Source organism: Podarcis liolepis (genome assembly GCF_965112155.1).
Source record: "Podarcis liolepis genome assembly, chromosome: 9".
NCBI classification, from domain to species: Eukaryota; Metazoa; Chordata; class Lepidosauria; order Squamata; family Lacertidae; genus Podarcis; species Podarcis liolepis.
The window spans coordinates 50,255,646-50,275,914 of NC_139564.1; the positions used below are offsets into that span (position 1 = coordinate 50,255,646).

Genomic DNA, 20,269 nt, shown 5'->3' on the forward strand with positions numbered 1-20,269 from the left:
TTTTTTAAAAAATCACTGCAACTTTCATCCACAAACTTTTAGCACTTGGCTGCTCTTGAAAGGATCTGAGCACAATTATAAAGCCTCCGTTATAAATGCATAGGACTTGGGTATTTTTCTGGCATGCAGAAATCTCCAGGGTGTCATAATGCCAGAATAGTAACACTGCCAAGGGTATGATCAACAGAATCGTCCCTTTCAATATATCAGAGGAATGTGCCAGAGGGAATTCATCTGAAAAGGCTTCAGGGCTTTGAAATACACTTTTTGCCTCCAGTCTGAAATATTGTGGATTTTTTTCTTTCTTTCCAGGGCACATTTTGAACATTTCATTTGAACCTCACAATTCAGGAATGCTGGGGAAAATGTAGGAGGACCCTTTGTGAGACAGTATTTGTACTTAGGATTCTTGATTAGTCAAGGAATAGGGTATGAGAGATTTGCATTTTATTGGTAATCCTCAATAAAATCACAACCAACGGGCTTGCTGGATCCTAACTTGAAGGCAACAGTTTTGATTTTACAGCTCCAGCGCAATGACTATAGGAATAGGATCACTTGATGCTGCTCTGGGGCAAAACTGGCTCTGTTCGTGACTGCAGGCAAAGGAAGTGGAGGGCAGGTCATCAGAAGTGGCAGAGAAAACTCACTCTCTGGGTGGTGTCTCTTCAGGCACTCAGTCTTGGATAGGAGGTGGAAACTTTCCCTCCTAGTGCTTTCTTATTACATTATTTTACAGTAAGATGGTCATTATGGGATAATTATTTAATAACAAATTGCTATTATTATCCACTTGATTACAAATGCACATTTTTAGTATGTGGCGTGGCGTGGCAAGGTAATATATGTCATTTAGCAGCTCTGATTGATTGTGTCATGTCACATTGTTTTTGTGTGTGTTGACCATACAAGCAAATTAAAAGTGGAAGGGAGGGAAGAGGCTGTCATGTTGAGATAAACGATTATGCAAATAAGCCCTCACACAAGCTTTCCCCCCCAATCTCTTTGTTTTTATTTATTTATAAGGTCCATTTGTATACCGCTCCTAATGTAGAAAATCCCGGAGTGGTTCACAAATCAAACTGCCCAATACATTACAAAACCAAAGACCAAAAACCAAAAACAAAACTGTGAAACATCAGCAATTTATAGCATTATGATAGACTTTTACAGTTACACAGAAACAGGCTCATAATTCACCAAACTACATAGTGGATGGCATTGTGGGGCAGAAGTGATTAACTAATGTTCCAACAGGTGAATCACTGTTGCATGCTGGGAAGGGGAAGGGAGATCAAAATGGTGCAAACGTAGCAGCTGAGCCAATCCAGTAGTCCTGCTGCTACAATGAGCCGCCCTCCCCGCTGCCATGCTCCTCTCCACTGGCTGCAGTGACTAAATTGCCAAGAGGGCAGATCAGTGCCTCTACCCCATGCTGCCATGTGGCTACCAACACAAACATATTTAGGCAGATGAAATAACCCAACAAAAGGGAAGGCATCAGTTCATTTGATGAATTTATTTATTCAAAGCTACATGGGATCATAATGACTGGGAGGCAGTTGGGGGGACATTTTTTCAATAAAGAATTAGCGTTGACCCTGTCAAAATCAGAGACCCTGGCCCAGTTTTCACATGCAACAGAATCGGGTGGTAAGCACTGGACTGCACTTCCACTCCCACTCCAAGGGTGACAGGTGGATGCAAGTTGATTTGAATGCTCTCCCCTCTCCCAAAAGGCTTATTCCATGAAGAAAGCACAGGTATCATAGATATCATTCAGCGTAGACTTTTCCCCATGCTATTTTTATCTGAGCATTGAGCTTTTTAATGGGCAGCATTGAAACACAGAAATTCTGCATCATATCCCAAGAGTGTTGCCAGATCAGACTAGACTGAGGATGTATTCTGTAGCTCCTACACTCAATGTGCATCTAGTTGTTCAATTTTCTTGCTGTGCTACTGACTTCACATCCTCAGCTCTGCCCCAAATTTGCAAATGTGCTCTTCTTCAGTGACTGTATTTGTATTTTCTTTCTGTTTTGGTATTCCCTGTTCTACAAGGCTACGATGAACATCAATTAGATCAGTTATTTTTGTGTGAAGCATTATCATTTTACTCTGGCAGGTTAACATTCTTTCTATTCTTTGCAAAGGTTTTATCACATTGCAGAATGCAATGGCTTGCATGAATCATTCAAGGAAAATTGGACTCTTCTTAATTATGTTTTGGCAGCTGTGTTCATAAGAACAAACTTGAAAATCCCACAGTAAAATGATGTTTGGCCTCACTGTCTCTTATGCTGCCATTTCTTCCCCTTTATAATTTCCATTGCTGTGGTAGCTCTGTCTTCAGGTTAGTTTGGAAGAAGTGAGATATATTCATTGTTTCTAAAATAAAAGGATGTGTGAATATAGTAATTGTGTATGCTAAAAGCAAAACTGTTTCTCTAAGCTTTCCATACAAGGAAAATGCCAGGGCGAGGAGAGATTTACTTTGTGATGGACAAATTTAGCTTGTAATAAGAGCAACTGGTTTTACCAGGGCTCTCCAATCACAGCGCTTTGAGGGAGGGATGTTGTTGAAATAAGTAGCTTTGCTCTCCCATTGTTTCTTGCTGTTTTGCCTCTAAGGAGCAGTACCTGGGAATATTTCTGGTGGTGTGTGACATAGAAGCCTGCCTCTTGTTTAACAGAAGAGCTATTTATCTTCTCACATAAACACGTAATAAGCAGGGGCAGAGAGTAAAAAGCATTTGATGTGAAATCAGACATATTTCATAGTTGTCAAATTAAATCTGAGACATATTTCTCCTGTGGTTTCAGGGTGTTCTGAAAATTATTAGAGTACAATGTGAAAGGAAGGAGTATAGATTAGAAAAACTAACAAACTGGGTGAGAATGTAATTTTAAAAGTAAGGAGGATGGACCTCAGAAGGGAGAATTCCAGTAGTTAAGGGAGTAAAAGATCAAATGTTTGAGATCGTGATCATCATTACCACTGACAAGTTGCCCTTGTACAAAAGTCTTGTAGTTAGCAATCAGAAATGGTTTTAAGAAGAGTAAGAAATCAATCTGTGAATGGTTGCTACCTATAAAATAAAGCTCTCACAGAAAAAATAGAGCAGTAAAGGCATAAAAATGACTACAAGTTTAATAAGGTACAACTGCAATATATTTTAAATATTGTGTGACACAATTAAAAATTGAAAGCCTCTTATGAAATGGGATATGTGATTAATGGCTGTGTAAAGCTTTTAGATAAGCCCTAGATGTGCTGCTTGTGGAAATTGTTTGCCATGGGAAAGATTCATATTTGAATGCTTCAGAATGACTTAGTAAGACCTTGAAAAGTTGGGAGTCGATGCTTTTAACACCGAAATGTATCCCTGGAAGTTACAAAGGAATTGTCACATGACACCCTGCCATTGGCTCAAGAAAAATAGGAATTGTTAGTTTCTACAAGAGCAACTTCATAACAGAGTCTGTTCTGAGATTTGACATTTTAAATATGAAAGAAGTAGCATCACCATTTTTTACTCTCTTTGACTTGTTGAGAAAATCTTACCTAGGTTCTGTGGATTGCTGCTACCCATATTGGGTTCCAAAGAAAAGCTGTCTCATTCTCAAAAAGAAATACGAGGATCCTCACATTCGGTTAAGTGTTTGTTACAAGGCAGGATAATATCTGTAATCTCAAGGGTTGGAAACTGGTGTGAGAGCTGCAGAACGGAATGCAGTGTGTCTGTGGGTGTGCAGTGAATGTCCCAATGCTGGCAAGAACCTGAGACAATGGGACCAAGTAGGAGCAATTCATCTGACAGTTTTCTGTAGGACTAGTTGTAGTATTTAAGGCTAAACTTGAAATATAGGAAATGGCCATGAGAAAAAATGGGAATATAAAAGCTGTACTGGGTTTTATGTAGCAAACCCCAATCATTTGCAGATGAGCTACCAGTCTAACCTTGTAAGTTGAATTTGGAATCATACAGAAGATGAGCACAGACCCTGTGAGACTTGCAGGTGAGATGTGCACTTGAATGAGCACACTGAACACTCCAAGTGATGCTCACATGATCACTATGGGACCTTTAAAGTACTTTAGAGTATGTATCTGCTGCAGGTCCTGCAACCAACAGCAAATGTAGGGAAGAAGATGATTAGAGTAAGGGAACATGGTACTTAAGTGTCCATTACCCTACAGAGAGGGAGAATACAGCCATCTCTCAAGTATGCCCACATTTTTGAAATTCCTTATTTTATTTTTAAATCTAATTACATATGTAAGAGCCCCATTATTGTGTTAACAATGTTGTTAATATTCTGTTTAAGACCAGGGAGTTGATAAAGCTCTGCTAGCAGACATTACACAGCTGCTGCTTTCCCCCCAACACAGATATTTACAATGATTTGAATCCCACAACCACTGAAAGTTGCCCACCTTCAGGGCTCTTAAAAGGGACAGAAGCCCTGTTCTGAAGTGAATTTGGTCTCCATCATCTAAGCCAAGGCCAGTTAGAAATATTGTTTGACACTATTATGTATAACTATATGTTGAACAGATCTATGCAGTTGCAAACAGAAGAAATGTGACTGGTACTACAACATTTTATCTATCTATATTTATACTGATCTCAGGTATTCAAGTGCTTGTAGTTACACCGCCGAAACACACATTCAAGAGTACTCAGGGAAAACCTGAGGTTTACAAAAATACCAGAAAAATATTTGGGGGCTAGGTGAACACCCTCTCCCCAAACATCCCAGTGATGGCTAAGTGCCTACAGAATGCTGACTGGCTGTTGTGAAGGAAGAATAGAATGGAGCATCTTGAAAAGATATAAAAAGTGAACTATCACATTGTCTGTATATGCTCTTTGGAAGCTTACACTGAGAAGTTTACATGCTCTCCAGGAACAGAAGTGAGAGCTGCACCTAGAAACCAATGGAAAAATCCAAAATTTTCATGTAGATTGGATTGGGCATTCCACCCACCACAGCCCAAGGAAGACTGAGCTTACTATTTGGATAGGAAAAGCTGACTGCCGCTGGAATCCTGAACAGAAACACTCCACCCCAAAGCATTGTGGCACCCCAGCTTTAGAATTCCCTCCTCACCGAGATGTGGCTGGTGCCAACTCTTTAAAGTCATTTAATGCTAGCTGAAGAAGGGGTTATTCGTCCAGGCTTTTGGTGGAGTTCAGTGGCGCTACTGATGGCTGTTTTAGCTGGCTGGTTGTAATTGTATAATGCATCTGGAAATGTTTTAATTTCTCCCTGTTCTGGAAATACATTTGCAATGCAGAGCGGCTAAGGAATCTTTTAAATGAATAAATATTGTTGCAAGGTAACCACTTGCTCCTTCTATTTCACAAGTACAGGCAGCCAAAATAGTACTGCTCATATCCAAGAGGAAGGTATCAGAAAGCTTTGGGAGTTGGTGAAATGAAAAGAAAAAGGGGTGTGCCAGTGAGGAAGCTAAGAACAGTGAAATAATTACTGAGCATGTTCAGTGACCACAGAATGCTGACTGTCTATTACAGAGGGTGGGGGGCAAAAAAGGGGGGTTGGAAGGGGAAAATATCAGGGAGAAGGGTAGTTTACAGCTTGCTCCATTTGATTTTCTGCTCCAAGCATGTCAGGGTAGCAGCAGAGAATAATTGTTTCCCAATACAGCTTATCCTTGTAATACAGAGAATGTGATGCAGTGAAGAGCATAAGTGGAGGAGGTCTGCTCTCTTCACAGGACGATAAGGCCCGTGCTAAAAAATCTCAAGAGCCCCTGAGATAACATTCGCATAAGAGTGAACTAAATCTAGCCTGATTATGGGAAGCGAGTTCGGAATGTGAAGCAATTTATCCCCACCAAACATGTTCCCTTTGAAACAGCAAATTAGATGTGCAGCAGGATTTGGTCACACTTCAAAGAATAATATGCAGAACTGGAGATCCATCTGTTTTCTCTTCCACTGAGGCTCCTGTATGTTAAACAGGCTTTCAGTAACTTCAAAGCCTGTTTGAAGTCTTCATTGTGCATAACTCAGGCACAAAAACCAAGGATTCCTTAGCAATATTACCATCTGATATTTTCTGTTAGTTTTAATATGTGAAGAAAAACAATTTGTTCTTGTTTCTTATCATTTCATTTTCTGCTTTTTCTGCTTTAGCTACGACAGTGAGGGGCGATTAACCAATGTCACATTTCCAACTGGAGTGGTCACCAACCTGCATGGGGAGATGGAAAAGGCCATTACAGTCGACATTGAATCTTCTAGCAGAGAGGAAGATGTCAGCATTACTTCAAACCTATCATCAATTGATTCTTTCTATACAATGGTACAAGGTACAGTAACAGGATTTAACAAAAGCCCCTTTTTCTCAGAGGAAGAAATGAAACAAAGCCAGTTATGGTCAGGATATTATAGTTAAGGATTAGCATTGGAGATCTGCAAGGTGAAATATTACATCTCATTCTTAAGCATACAGTTTGAAAGATGGGTTGACTATATTTGGGATGTGTGATTAACCTTTGTTATATAACTAGCCCAAATATTATTATTTGTATCTGAAGCTAACAGCAAATGAAGCATTAAAATTATTCTGTTACCTATTTTTATGTTGGGTTGGAAATTGTTTTTAAATGCTGGTTAATTTGAAGCTACTGCTCGTTAGCTGTTGTTGAAACTGAGTTATGCTATTGAATTGTGGTTGTTTATATAATTTATAAACAAATTATATGAAGCTCCTATGCATGCAGAAATTCCTCTACAGAAGTGAATGCGGGGGAACACAACTGTGCTTTTTGCAATATCCATGGTGATGTGAATCAAGCAGATACATCTGTCAAATAGTGAAGTTAAAATGTTGTATACAAACTAAAGAATTAGAATAAATTTTAACAGGGTGAAAAAATCTACAAGAAGCTGTGGTTTGTTCTCCATTATGGCTCCCTTTAAATGAGAAGTCACAGCTCTGGAAGTATGCTATACTTTTGTTCCATTTCAGATCAGTTAAGAAACAGCTACCAGATTGGCTATGATGGGTCTCTCAGAATTATCTATGCCAGTGGCCTGGATACACACTACCAGACAGAACCACACGTTTTAGCTGGCACAGCCAATCCAACTGTAGCAAAAAGAAATATGACTCTCCCTGGAGAAAATGGACAGAATTTGGTGGAGTGGAGGTTCCGAAAAGAACAAGCCCAAGGCAAAGTCAATGTGTTTGGCCGAAAGCTCAGAGTGAGTAATACCTCTAATGCATTTTTAATTTAAGGTGGTATTGTGGAGGATATGCTACAAAGTTGCAGTGCTTGAAATGTGCATGCTCTCCTTTGTTTTCTGATAACAGTTCAGATAAAAGGAAAGGGCCATTAGTGGTTATAGTTTAGGGACAAATTTTGAGGTGAGAACATTTTGAGGTGGAATATCCTCTGTCAGGGACTGGTAGGACGCTGACAAGTGTGTACCCAGGGGGCTTGAATCTGACTCAGGAGAGGTGGGCAGTGGTCTGTGGGGCCAGGAGGCAAAATCAGAGGGAGGGGAAGCTTCAGAGCTGGAGGAAGAGGCAGAAGAGGCAGGCCAGGCAAGTGAAGGGCCAGGTGCTTCCCCACCTTTCCCTGCACCACTATCTCCCAGAACCAATAGAGAATTAAGGTGGGAAGAGTAGAAGCAGCTTCCGTACAGGTGTTTTTTTCTGGCTGTGTGCGCACAGCCTGTCAGGGGAGTGGTCCCCAGTGTTGGGAGAGGCCTTGTGCCTTTCTCCAATGCAGCGCCGCCTGGGATTCTTCACTCCGGTCTCCCGTCACGCTGTTGCAACCCATATCCTCCTGGGACATGAGCACACGACTAGTAGAGTCCAAAATAGAAGTGTTAGCCTTGAGGTGTAACATCTAATCCTTATTTATTGCAACAAAATCAAACATAACAGTACAAAGTAACCATGGCTCCTCTTTCTCTCTCTTCCTCGGAGAGAACGCTGAAACAAAACATCACTGTGGGAGAACAGTGGGAGGAAGGGAGCAAACAGCGTATCTCCCTTTACGCTTATATAGCTCTAACAATCAGCAGCTGAAATGCATTACATACAGACATGTGATCCAACAATCCTATATCTGCAGTGTAGGGAGGGGTGAAATCCTAACACCCAGTTGCTGAAACTGCTCCACAGAGTGCAGACCTGGGAATACCAGTCTAGATGCTAGGTGGGTGTACTTAGGTATCCAGAGCTGTCAAAGCGACTGTGTTTTCTTTGACAATAAAGAGTTAACTCTCTGCCGTATGCATTTCTTTGAGTGCAGTAAAAACAGGAGTCTTGTGGCATCTTAAAGACTAATGCATTTATTATGGCATAAGCTTTTGTGGACTCAAGTCTAGCATCTGACATGAAAGTCAATGAAAGCTTATATCAGAATGCATTTGTTAGTCTTGAATATGCCACAAGACCTTTTGATTGTTTGTGTTAATATATGTATTTCAAAAACTTATCCATGGGACTTTGTGTCTTCAGTTAGCTTTGCTGACGATGAATCACTATTATACCGGAAACACAAACGTATTCTCTTCTCCACATAGCAATATCTTTAATTGTTTCAACACTGCAGAATTGCACTGATATTTTACATTTGACTTCGCTTTCTTTAAAAAAAAATAGAGTGCTGTGATGCCTAGTTTTAGAAGAAAAGGCTAGAAAGTAGCCTATAGCACTTAACTTCTGAAGGAGTGTTGCATGTAGTACTGCTTCATCAAGTACAACAACCATATATGTCTACAGAAACATACATTTCTAGGCTACCCAAGAACAATGAAAATGTGTAAAACCCTTTTTTTAAGGAAGCAGGATGGATTTAAAAACAACAGACCACTGCTCTAAACAAGACTAATTGCAGGGCTCTGTTTCATTATTCTCTACTCTTCTTTGAAGTACTTTAACCAAAGGATTATGGAAGAGAAGGGCCAGTAAGGAGAGTTAAGCGTAGGATTGAAATTACCTGTTGGCACTCAACGAACAAGAGGATGGAAACCTACCATGCTTGTCAAAAGTGTCTTCTGTTTTAAAGCACCTTGAATAGCTGGAAAACTTTGAGCCCTTTGATAGTTTTGTGTTGCTCAATATAACCAATTCAGAAATGGGATAATACTTTATTTATGGATTATTTCTGCCAAAGGCTTCTGGCTATCTAACAATGTAAATCTCCTGGCTTAAAGATAGTAAAGTCTTCTGATAAATCCCCAAATTGATGAAACAGAAACATCACTAATCCATTTCTCAAAAGAGAATTATATTCCTGTTTTCTCAGTGCTCTATAAAGGGCTTCATTTTCACAGGGTTTTTTCTTGGGGGGGGGGAAGACCAAGCAAAGCTCAAACAGGAGGTAAAATATCTAAGCAAGGATAAAAAAATAAAAATTATGAAAGAGTAAAACAAAAAGCATGCAAGAGCCATCTTCTACCCTTTCATGAAAGGAAGTTATATGAATGCCTCTTCTCTGCATGGTTCCCAATTGACCTTCATATAACTTTCTTTACTGAAACGTAAGAGCCTTGCTGGATCAGACCAAAGGGCTTCTGCAGCCCAGCATCTTGACTTCCACAGGGCCAACCAGATACCTATGGGAAGCCCATAAGCAGGACATGAGCACAAGAGCCTCTCCTGCTGCTATTCTTCCACAATGGGCATTCAGAAGTATATGCCTCCTAAACCTGGCAGTACCATATAGCCATCATGACTGGTAGCTTCTGACAGATTTCTCCTCCATGACCATAGGCCTAGTTGCCAGTGATGATGATTATGTGATTAAGAAGGGTTTTTTAATTTAAAAAAATACCAGGTGTTGTGGGTTAGGGGGTATTGTCAAGATTGCAGTGCATAAGGAGAGGCAGTTTAAGCCTTCCATTCCCAGCCAAAATATTTGTGAAATCCCATGGCGAGGGGTGATACTTCAGTAATTGTGTGCAGAAGGTCCCAGGTCGGACATTTCCAGGTAGGGCTGAGAAAGGTGCCAGTCTGCATAGATAATACTGAGCTAGATGGACCAATTGTCTGATTCAATATAAGGTAGCTTCTTGTTTTCCTGCTACCATATTATTTTAAGGATTTGCAAAAACTGAGACATACTTCACAAACATGTAGTTAAATCTGTTGCCCTCGGCTGTCTTAGAAGGGAGATTCAGAAATGCTCTATACTGCATTCTGAATGGACCTGCCCTTGTGGTCTAAAGGTTGAAGACCTTGTACATATTATTACAGATTGTCCTTTTTATAATACGTTGAGTAGACGAAAACTGGGACAAATTTTAGGGAGAGATGCAGAGAGGTTTGACCATCCGTCTTTAATTTATCTGCTGGGTTGACAACATAAATATACAACCTGCCACCCGGAGTTCCTTTGGGAGGAAGTGTGGATATAAATTGAATAAATAATAATAGTAACTGTGAAGACTGCACATTTTGATGCAAATGTGCAGTTCTTGAGAGAGAGTTCTTCAGGGAGATTCAGAAGCTAAGTTATGTTTTATACTTTTATTTATGTTTTAAATAATTTTGAATAAAGTCATATCATGTCATTTTGATATAACATTTCTTGAAAGAGTGTCAGTATTTATAAAGGGGCATTTGTTACCCATCAGTAAAATTCAGCATTTAAAGTTAATGTTATAGATGGCTTTATTTGAGTCTGAGTTAATATTTATTGATAGTTACTTTTATAATATTTTGTGATGGTGTGATGACTAGATATACAAATAAATAAATCTGATCTGTTCTAGAATATCTGCTGGCAATTAGCATGGGGGCAGGGAAAGATTCCATTGACATCAATGGGAGCTTTTTGCCCAGTGCTGATTGTTAGGCAGGGGGAAGTGAATTTCATGAAAATTGCAGCTGGAGAATGAGGGCTTCGGTCTCACCTCCCCCAGCCCTGCAATCTTACTAACACACACACTTGGTAATAACATGTTTAGTTCAGCCCACAACCTAATCCCCTTAGTAGCTATTGCCACACCTTGTGGTGGTAGCCTTGTAGCACATTTTTTGTTTACAGTTAAAGCATAAGTTTTCACTGTCATTTCTCTTTAATATGTGGAGCTTTTGAGAGAGGGTCAGTGGTCCACTAACAGAAGTTCAGTGGATATAATGCTGTCAATTTCATTATTGATTTAACAGAATTTACTAATCATTAATAAACAGATTGTATGGGGTTTTTGGATGGAGACTGTTGTTTAAGAATGCCACTAACTAGCCTTGTTCTAATGGCAGGTTCATATATGGTTTGAGTCTTTCTGATTGCAAGCATGGCAGTTCTGTCAGCCCACCAGAAATAATTCTTTCAGAATTTACATATGGAGGGCAATCGTGTAATATGTACAATCCTGTGTACATAAATCATGGTTTATGTAATAATTATTAACACTAAAGACGTTTTAATATAAAATAATTTTGGGGCCATGTAAAATAATATTGTGTAGCCCTAACAATTAAATTGAAATATAATTATTTATAGTTCATCAGTATATGAGTTGGCCTTTGTTTTCTTTTTCTGTATTAATTCTACACTGATAATTTTGCTGTATCTCTCCTAATATCCCTCATAAATCTAACTATTATAAAGTATATCAATGTATGTATTGTTTATTATATTAACATTTAACTAAATTCCATGGGAATTAACTGGAAAGGTTTGAATAAATGCCAATACATCTTTATTTAATGAAACCTTTTTAAATGGCAGTTAATCTAATGTTGGGTACTTATACCAAGAAGTTTCTAAATTAATTTACTGACAAAGGAAATCAGTCATTGCAAAGGGTGTTTAAATAATGATGTTCAAATAGCTGTTGCTATGAGGAAGTAAAACAGCCTGTGGTGAAACAACATGATTTATTTTGTCATCTTGTTTGTTTCATAAAAGGTTAATGGTAGGAACCTCCTTTCTGTTGACTTTGATCGGACCTCAAAGACAGAGAAGATCTACGATGACCATCGTAAATTTCTGTTGAGGATTGCCTATGACACATCAGGACATCCAACTCTCTGGCTCCCAAGCAGCAAGCTTATGGCTGTCAATGTTACCTATTCATCTACAGGTCAAATTGGCAGTATCCAGCGAGGAACTACTAGTGAAAAAGTAGATTATGATGGACAGGGAAGAATTGTATCTAGAGTATTTGCTGATGGCAAAACGTGGAGTTACACATATCTTGAAAAGGTAAAGTGCTATCCTATCGTAGGAATGTGTGTGTCTTGCAGTTAAATTAGTGAGTTATTACTGCAGAAAATGGTCACAAGCCATACACTGCAGTTTTAGACTGTGGAGCTACAAATATCCATACCTGAAGAATAAGCATATGGATCTATACAGTTCCTAAAATAAGGTGCACTTCTTACATTTGTTGGTTTGCTGCCAATTGGTGCAATCCAGTGAAAGTTAATGATGCCATCGAAATAGATCAGAATTAAAGATTACTTGAGTGATTGCATCCCAGTGACCTGAAAAAGTTTAATTACAGTTGTTTTTCTCAGAATCATGCCAAATTTTATCCATTTTTAATTTTGAAAAGCAGCTTTCAGCACAGATAAAAACTATTGCTTGTATGGATTTAGTGTTTTCAGCTATTCTCCTACCCTTCTGCAGCCCCCTCCAAAATAAACTCTGGACGGTTAGAAGGAACAGCATGGCAGGTGCTGCATGGGGCTTCCAAGGGGAAGGAGAATCACTAGAGACCACCCCAGTCCCTGTTCTGCTGACAGAAAGCTATGCTGAATGAAAGAGCTTTCTATCAGCGAAAGAAGAGCTATTGGTTACAACCCAATTTAAAATTTGCAACAGTAAGGAAAAAAAGACACAGCAGCAGAGTGACAAGATAAAATCCAATTTGCAAAAGGAAATCTAAAAGGTGTGGAGAGCGTAAAGGTTTTCACCTGGTACCAAAAGGACAGTAGACTTTGTGCCAAGCAAAGCTCTACTGAGAGCTCCAAAGCCAGGTCACCATTGCGGAAAAGACTTTTACCTCTAGTCACTACCTGCCAAATGTCACTGGTAGCCTGATTGCATCCACACTGTAAATTTTACAGATGAACTAGCAAGATAAACTGTACCACATTTTCTTTAAATCCGAACTCTCACACATGTGCTGTGGCTGTGTCTGTGGTATAAGGGCATTTCCCCAGCATTGGTGCAGCAGTGCCAGTAACTTCTGCCGCCTGGCAGAGAGTGCAATTTCCTGTGCCAAAAGAAGGGATAAGGTACTCCTTTATATGTGCACTGGAAACTCAATCCCACACTTTGCTAGCATAGCACAGTACTGAGCAGAGCATGTAAGTGCTTCTAAATATGTTATGTCTTAAAATTGAGGGCTTCATATGTTCAGTCTTATGGAATCAATCAAGAAGTAATGAAAGCATCCAATTGTGTTGCCTTCTATTATCTTTTAAGGTGACATCACTTTCAGGGGGCCAGAGCAGGCTTTGCCTTAGTAAGAAAAGCCAGGGACATATTATGACTGTTTCATACATCTTCATGTGAGTAATGTAAACTAGCAACACCACTGAAGCTTTACCCAAAAAAAAGTCATTTGGTGACTGATTAACTCTACAAAGTTTGATGTAAATAATGAGAATAAATTGCTTTGCCCATCTGACAAATAGATGTGGAAGAGGAGGTTCAGGGATCTTCAGGCTAGTAAACTTCTCGCTAAATTATCTCTAATTACAGGAGTGAAATTGTCTCTTCCATATGTTGTTCCCTTCCTGAGTTATTGGCTTTAAGACAGTTTCACTTTTGCCAGTATTAAACATGACTTATCCAAATCCATTGACAATCTGCTGTTTGGCTGTGAGTGCCTGATAAAAGAATGGCTCAGTCACAACAAGTAGCACATTAAGAGTCTGGAGCTACTAATTACCAAACCCCTTACAATTAAGTATCCAAATGAATTAGGCAGAGAATAATTACCAATATGTAAGGTCAAGGATAACTCAATTTAGAAGATGATGATTTACTCAAACAAAGTGCTGTTATCATACAGTGGTTTTGGCATTGGATTAAACTTCCTTTTCCTTTCGTTTTCAGTCTATGGTCCTCTTGCTGCATAGTCAACGGCAGTACATCTTTGAATATGACTTACTTGATCGGCTTTCTGCAATAACCATGCCTAGTGTTGCTCGCCATACTATGCAGACTATCCGTTCCATTGGCTATTATCGAAACATCTACAATCCCCCTGAAAGCAATGCTTCTGTCATCATGGACTACAATGAGGAAGGGCAGCTGCTACAAACTGCTTTCTTGGGTACAAGTCGAAGAGTCCTTTTCAAATACAGAAGGCAGACCAGGCTCTCTGAAATCCTCTATGATAGCACAAGAGTCAGTTTTACTTATGATGAGACAGCAGGAGTTCTGAAAACAGTAAACCTCCAGAGCGATGGGTTTATCTGCACCATTAGGTACAGGCAAATTGGCCCATTGATTGACAGGCAGATTTTCCGCTTTAGTGAAGATGGAATGGTAAATGCCCGATTTGACTACAGCTATGACAATAGCTTCAGAGTGACTAGCATGCAAGGTGTAATCAATGAAACTCCATTGCCTATTGATCTTTACCAGTTTGATGACATCTCTGGAAAAGTTGAGCAGTTTGGAAAATTTGGGGTTATATATTATGACATTAACCAGATAATTTCCACAGCTGTAATGACTTACACAAAACACTTTGATGCCCACGGCCGCATAAAAGAAATTCAGTATGAAATATTCAGATCCCTTATGTACTGGATTACAATTCAGTATGATAACATGGGACGGGTAACTAAAAGAGAAATTAAAATAGGGCCATTTGCTAACACAACCAAGTATGCGTATGAATATGATGTCGATGGGCAACTACAGACAGTTTACCTGAACGAAAAAATAATGTGGCGATACAACTATGACCTGAACGGCAATCTCCATCTGCTCAATCCAAGTAATAGTGCCCGTTTAACACCACTTCGGTATGACTTGAGAGACAGAATCACCCGGCTAGGTGATGTACAGTACCGCTTAGATGAGGATGGATTCCTGCGGCAGAGGGGTACAGAGATATTTGAATACAGCTCAAAGGGCCTGCTGACCAGAGTTTATAGCAAAGGCAGTGGGTGGACAGTGATATACCGTTATGATGGGCTTGGGAGACGAGTTTCCAGTAAAACCAGTCTGGGACAACACCTCCAGTTTTTTTATGCTGACCTCACATATCCTACAAGGATAACTCATGTATACAACCATTCAAGTTCTGAAATCACCTCTCTCTACTATGACTTGCAAGGACACCTCTTTGCCATGGAGATCAGCAGTGGAGATGAGTTCTACATTGCTTCGGACAACACGGGCACGCCCCTCGCTGTTTTTAGCAGCAATGGTCTGATGTTGAAGCAGATCCAGTACACAGCTTACGGCGAGATCTATTTTGACTCCAATCTTGACTTCCAGTTGGTGATTGGATTCCATGGAGGCCTTTATGACCCTTTGACCAAACTGATTCACTTTGGGCAAAGAGATTATGACATACTGGCAGGCCGTTGGACTACACCCGACATTGAAATCTGGAAAAAAATAGGGAAGGATCCAGCTCCTTTTAATCTATACATGTTCCGAAATAACAACCCAGCCAGCAGAATACATGATGTGAAAGATTATATCACAGGTAAATAAAGGTTTTTTTTTTTTAGTGATTTACACTTAACAGGAATTTCTGTTTGCTCATAATCTACCTGGTTAGCAAATGGCATTGTACGTAACACCTTGGAATTAATTACCAGTGACAGTCAATTTGCACAGGAGTTATGTTCCAGGGATAGCACGTGAAGTCAAAATCGTGTAGAGTCAAAACTCTTGGCATTCAGTAGTAGGTGGTATTGCCAAAGTGTTTTTTTCACTGGCTACTCACACTCTTTCCTCCCCCTTAATTTTTTTTTTTAATTGCCAAGTGCGTAAAGCTGAACGTGCACAAGTTAAATGTGTGTAAATTGCGAGTTACTTGTACGCTATCTAGCTGACAGCAGTGTGTGCTGAATATGATGAAGGATATAGGCCACCAAGGCAAAATAGTTTTTGCCATGCATATTCTAGAATCATAGAATCATAGAGTTGGAAGAGACCACAAGGGCCATCGAGTCCAACCCCCTGCCAAGCAGGAAACACCATCAGAGCACTCCTTGACATATGGTTGTCAAGCCTCTGCTTAAAGACCTCCAAAGAGGTCATTCTAGTTCATTCCATCTCAGTGAGAACAAAAGTAAATAGAGTTGTGTAAAATATATTCCAAAATACATCTGTCAAGGCCATTGCTTCAGTAATAACGATAGACTTTATCTCCTGGGATCATTAACTGGCATTTGGCTAGGAATGGTCAACACTCCTCATAGTGGGCCCTGTCCTTTGTCCTTGCAGAATATTACAGCCCTCTTAAGAGATTCAGAACAAAGGAATTGCAGGAAGGAAAACACAATTTTGATGTTTCTATATGTGACTAGACAGTTCCCACAGCAACCATTTATAAACTAGTAATGCATTGAATATTATAGGTGATATTATGCCAGATGGCAACTTTATCTAGAGTGCCTGGTAGGGATTGTTACTTGCATGATAACACCTCAGATGATCATCTTTGTGAAGGGAATCTTTCCAAGCCATTGTCTACCGGTATGAAAAATAATGTGCTATCACTCCCACTTGCTGTTTGTGGCAGTGTATTCATTTGCATATGAAATGAAAAATAGTGTTTATTATTTCCCACTGTTTTGTCATCTCTTCTGGTAATTTAGGAGTTCTCAGACCAAATGGATTAATGCAGGACCTATGCCTGCTTGCCATGTGCTTTTTACTGCCAACTTTCACTTTTCAAGTTTCACAAAACTAAAACTACTTGTTGTACCCATTTTATGTTGATAACTACTGTATAAATTGTTGTCCACAAATATCTTTTCCCCCTTTCCCACTTTGATGAGTAGATCCAGTGGTCATTCAGCTCAAATGCTTATCCTAGCACTCCCAGCACCCTAAGAACAGTGTTTCAAAAGTACTTGTGGGTATTGTTTGCATAATTTAACTTCTTAGTAGTACATCTACAACTAAGATGTGGTGCAAGAGGAATGGGTGGCAGAATGCCTCTTTCCTCATTATTGTATTATTATCCTTCTGCTCTGCAGCAATGGTGTAGACAGATTCCAATTACACTGCAAGAGTACTAGTTTGGCACTTCCCATAAAAAAAGATCCTTCAACTCCTGACATTATGTACTGAATAAAAGGAGGACTAGATTCATTCCCTGCCTTCTAAAACAGTTATTTTCTGAGTTTTATCTCCAGCAGTCAAAATTATCGTAAAGTCTTGTTCCTAGTAGCTTGTTTTGCCGTAATAGGGGCAGGACAGGTATGGGAACGTTTTCCTGAATTTGCATGGTTCCCAGTCATGTGTAGACCTGAAGCAAGTCAGAATCTTACCATCTTGCACCCATCAGGAACCAACCATGTAAGATATTTAAAGAATAATGGTGTGAGATTTTGACTTTGAATATTTACAAAGTTGTTGGCCTCATCTCACAGCAAAGGGATTTTGTCTAGAAAGGGTGCGTTGCTTATGAAGATTAAGTTGAGAGGAGGAAATAAGTTATTCTGGCTCTAGACCCTAGATCATTTATCATGTCAGCTAACAATCATACCTGCAGATACTGTAAAGGTCCATGCATGCACGTGGCTGTGAGTTTTGACAGTGCAGATTACCTGTTAGATGAATGAGCAAGGAAGGAAATTGGTACTTTGCCCATTGACACTTCTGCTGTAAAAGCCAACAGTGTTGCTTTTCTGTTGAGTCTGCACACCTATCCTCACTTCCGTTTGTCTTGTGATTTTAAGCATTTCCAAGTCATGGGTCTGAGAGAGGTTGTTGGGTTTTTTGTACCACCGCTTTCCCCGGGAAAACCCAGTATTTAGTGCTGAATGGGAGCAAACATCACTCTGGTTTTCTGTAGATTGATGTGTGCTCTGATTAAGCAGTAAGGAGTGGGTATTCCCAGGGAAAATGGGGGAGGAACCCTCTCGAACCCGTGGCTTGAAATCACTTGAGATCATGGGACAAATGAAAGTGTGGTTGGGCCCACAGTCCCAATCCAGCAACACAAGCCATGGAAACAAATCCAGCTGCTTCTTGCAGAGTGTGTGCAGCAGGAGCCACACAGGCAGCTTCCAGTTTGAAAGGGGAGGTGCAGATGACTCTCATGGGCTCAGGATAAGAATGGATTCTGCATCTATATCGCCATTTTCCAAAGAAGAAGAAGAATGTTTAGATGAGCTAAGATAAAACCATACTATGGTTTCCCCCCAAAGTATATTTGTGGCTCAAACCTGAATCCAGGCCAACTGATGTGAACGCCTGTAAAGTTAAATTAAATAATCAGGGATTGAAAATCTGATATCTCTCTCTCTCCACAATTATTTTGTTAGATGTCAACAGCTGGCTGGTGACATTTGGCTTCCACCTGCATAATGCTATCCCAGGATTCCCTGTGCCCAAGTTTGATTTAACAGAGCCCTCCTATGAACTTGTGAAGAGTCAGCAGTGGGATGACGTACCGGTAAGGGGAAAAAAGAAAGTGAATATTAAACTGTGTCAAAATTGAATAAAAGACACCATGCTGTTTGAGCACTATAATCCTCAAAGGCTTACGTGGCATTAAAAAATATTTAAATACACTTTGTAAAGACTATTTTTTATTCACAAGATATCCATAGACTAGATGCTAATTCTGCTCTTGCTTGGGCATTTGCTAAAGATTAGGTCTGAATTTCGACATATCCTAATTGGCTTTTCATAATGCAAACTAAAATAGGAAGAAGGGTAGACCTAATCAATAAATAATAGTATTTTGAAACCCTTTTTTAGAATTGTAACTTTCCCAGTGGAAGCTCTGGAGATTGGATTTATACCGGCACCCTGCCTCAAGGCAGAAAGTGAACACTGTAATAAAAAATAGACTGTGAAATAAACAGAAGAACAGGTGATATAAATTATGCATACCAAGCACCAGTACAATTTTACTTCTCTTTAATATTAACCATGTTTTATATGTGAAGATAAAATATTGAATGTGAAATTACCTCAGGTAAAACCCATTACATTTCATAGAGCCAAAAAAACTCTAGGTGCTTATGAAATTTTTTGATAAAAAAAAATCTCCTGCGGTCCAGAAATATGTAGCCAGTTTAAATGATGGACAAAAATAAATGGAATGTAAAACAGAAAAGCCCTATCTGGTATTTAGGAAAATAGCGATTATAAATCTTAACTGTTCAAAGATGAAAAGGCCGTGCGCCATCAAGTTTTCAGTTACTGGCAAAGAATGAGAAACTTTAGAACAGTTGCTCACTCACGACAATTGTTCTAAAGGATCTTTGTAACTTCTCTGGTTTTTAAATTAAAGAATCAGGATGGTTTCACATGCTATATAGGTCAAGAAGCCACCACCTGCATCAGTTTCCCAAGCTATATTCTCACAACAGAAACCATATTCACACAACCCAGAAGATTGTATCAGCATATACTTCCTTTCCTGTGCACAGGCCCTGAACACAGGAGGAGCAAGTGCATTGGAGAAATGGCTCTAGCTTCTTCCCTCCTCCATTTTCTTGCATTGCAGGTCACGGGAACCTAAGGCCATTTATACCAAATCAGACCACTGACCTAGCTAGCTCAGTACTGGCAACACAGACTGGCAGCGACTCTCAGATGGGCCCTCTCCCACTCCTGCCTGGTGATGCTGTGGATTGAACCTACAACCATTTGCATGCAGAGCATGTGCTCAACCACTGAGCCATGGCTCTTCCCCTTCTGCTCTGTCCTTTCCTGGCTCAATAGCCATCCACCACTTCCACCTGCCTAGTCTAGGAGTCAGGCACTTCAGGCCAAGGTGCCAAAGCCAAGCCTCCTCGGGTCATGCCCCCTCCTCAGCCCACACCCATCACTGATCCTGCACTAAGCCCTCCTCCTGTAGTTTAGTCTGACTGGAATGTGTCTTTGAACTGTAATAACGCCTCTCACTTGCCTGGAGAGATGCATGTGTAGAAACCTCTGGCTTATATGCGGCTGGACTGTATTCTGCTGTACAAAAGAGTCGCTCTCATTGCCCCACCCACCAGAAAACTGCCTAAGAGGGAACACTGCCCATGGCAGAGGAAATGTTCCCTGGCACAGCCTGCTCATCCCTCAATTCACTCAACTTTTGGTACCACTCTGTGT

At 40.0% G+C, this 20,269-nt stretch overlaps 1 protein-coding gene and 1 long non-coding RNA gene across 53 annotated transcripts in view; one reads left to right on the forward strand and one right to left on the reverse strand.

The window, feature by feature from the left end:
- Positions 1-20,269, forward strand: part of TENM3 (teneurin transmembrane protein 3) — a 1,268,022-nt gene that overhangs the window by 1,242,575 nt on the left and 5,178 nt on the right. For all 50 annotated transcript variants that reach the window (XM_083459440.1, XM_083459473.1, XM_083459433.1 and 47 more), the window contains 5 exons: positions 6,168-6,343; positions 7,006-7,241; positions 11,909-12,205; positions 14,069-15,680; positions 18,478-18,608. In XM_083459440.1, the coding sequence (XP_083315566.1) occupies positions 6,168-6,343; positions 7,006-7,241; positions 11,909-12,205; positions 14,069-15,680; positions 18,478-18,608 (2,452 nt within the window). The remainder of the gene's footprint in view (positions 1-6,167; positions 6,344-7,005; positions 7,242-11,908; positions 12,206-14,068; positions 15,681-18,477; positions 18,609-20,269) is intronic.
- LOC310686249 overlaps positions 1-20,269 on the reverse strand; it is a 65,857-nt gene that overhangs the window by 11,042 nt on the left and 34,546 nt on the right. The window contains exon 4 of one of the 3 annotated variants that reach the window (XR_014515789.1): positions 13,096-13,220. The exons of the other annotated variants lie outside the window; for them this stretch is intronic. This is a non-coding gene — a long non-coding RNA (uncharacterized lncRNA). The remainder of the gene's footprint in view (positions 1-13,095; positions 13,221-20,269) is intronic. 3 annotated transcript variants of the gene reach the window in all.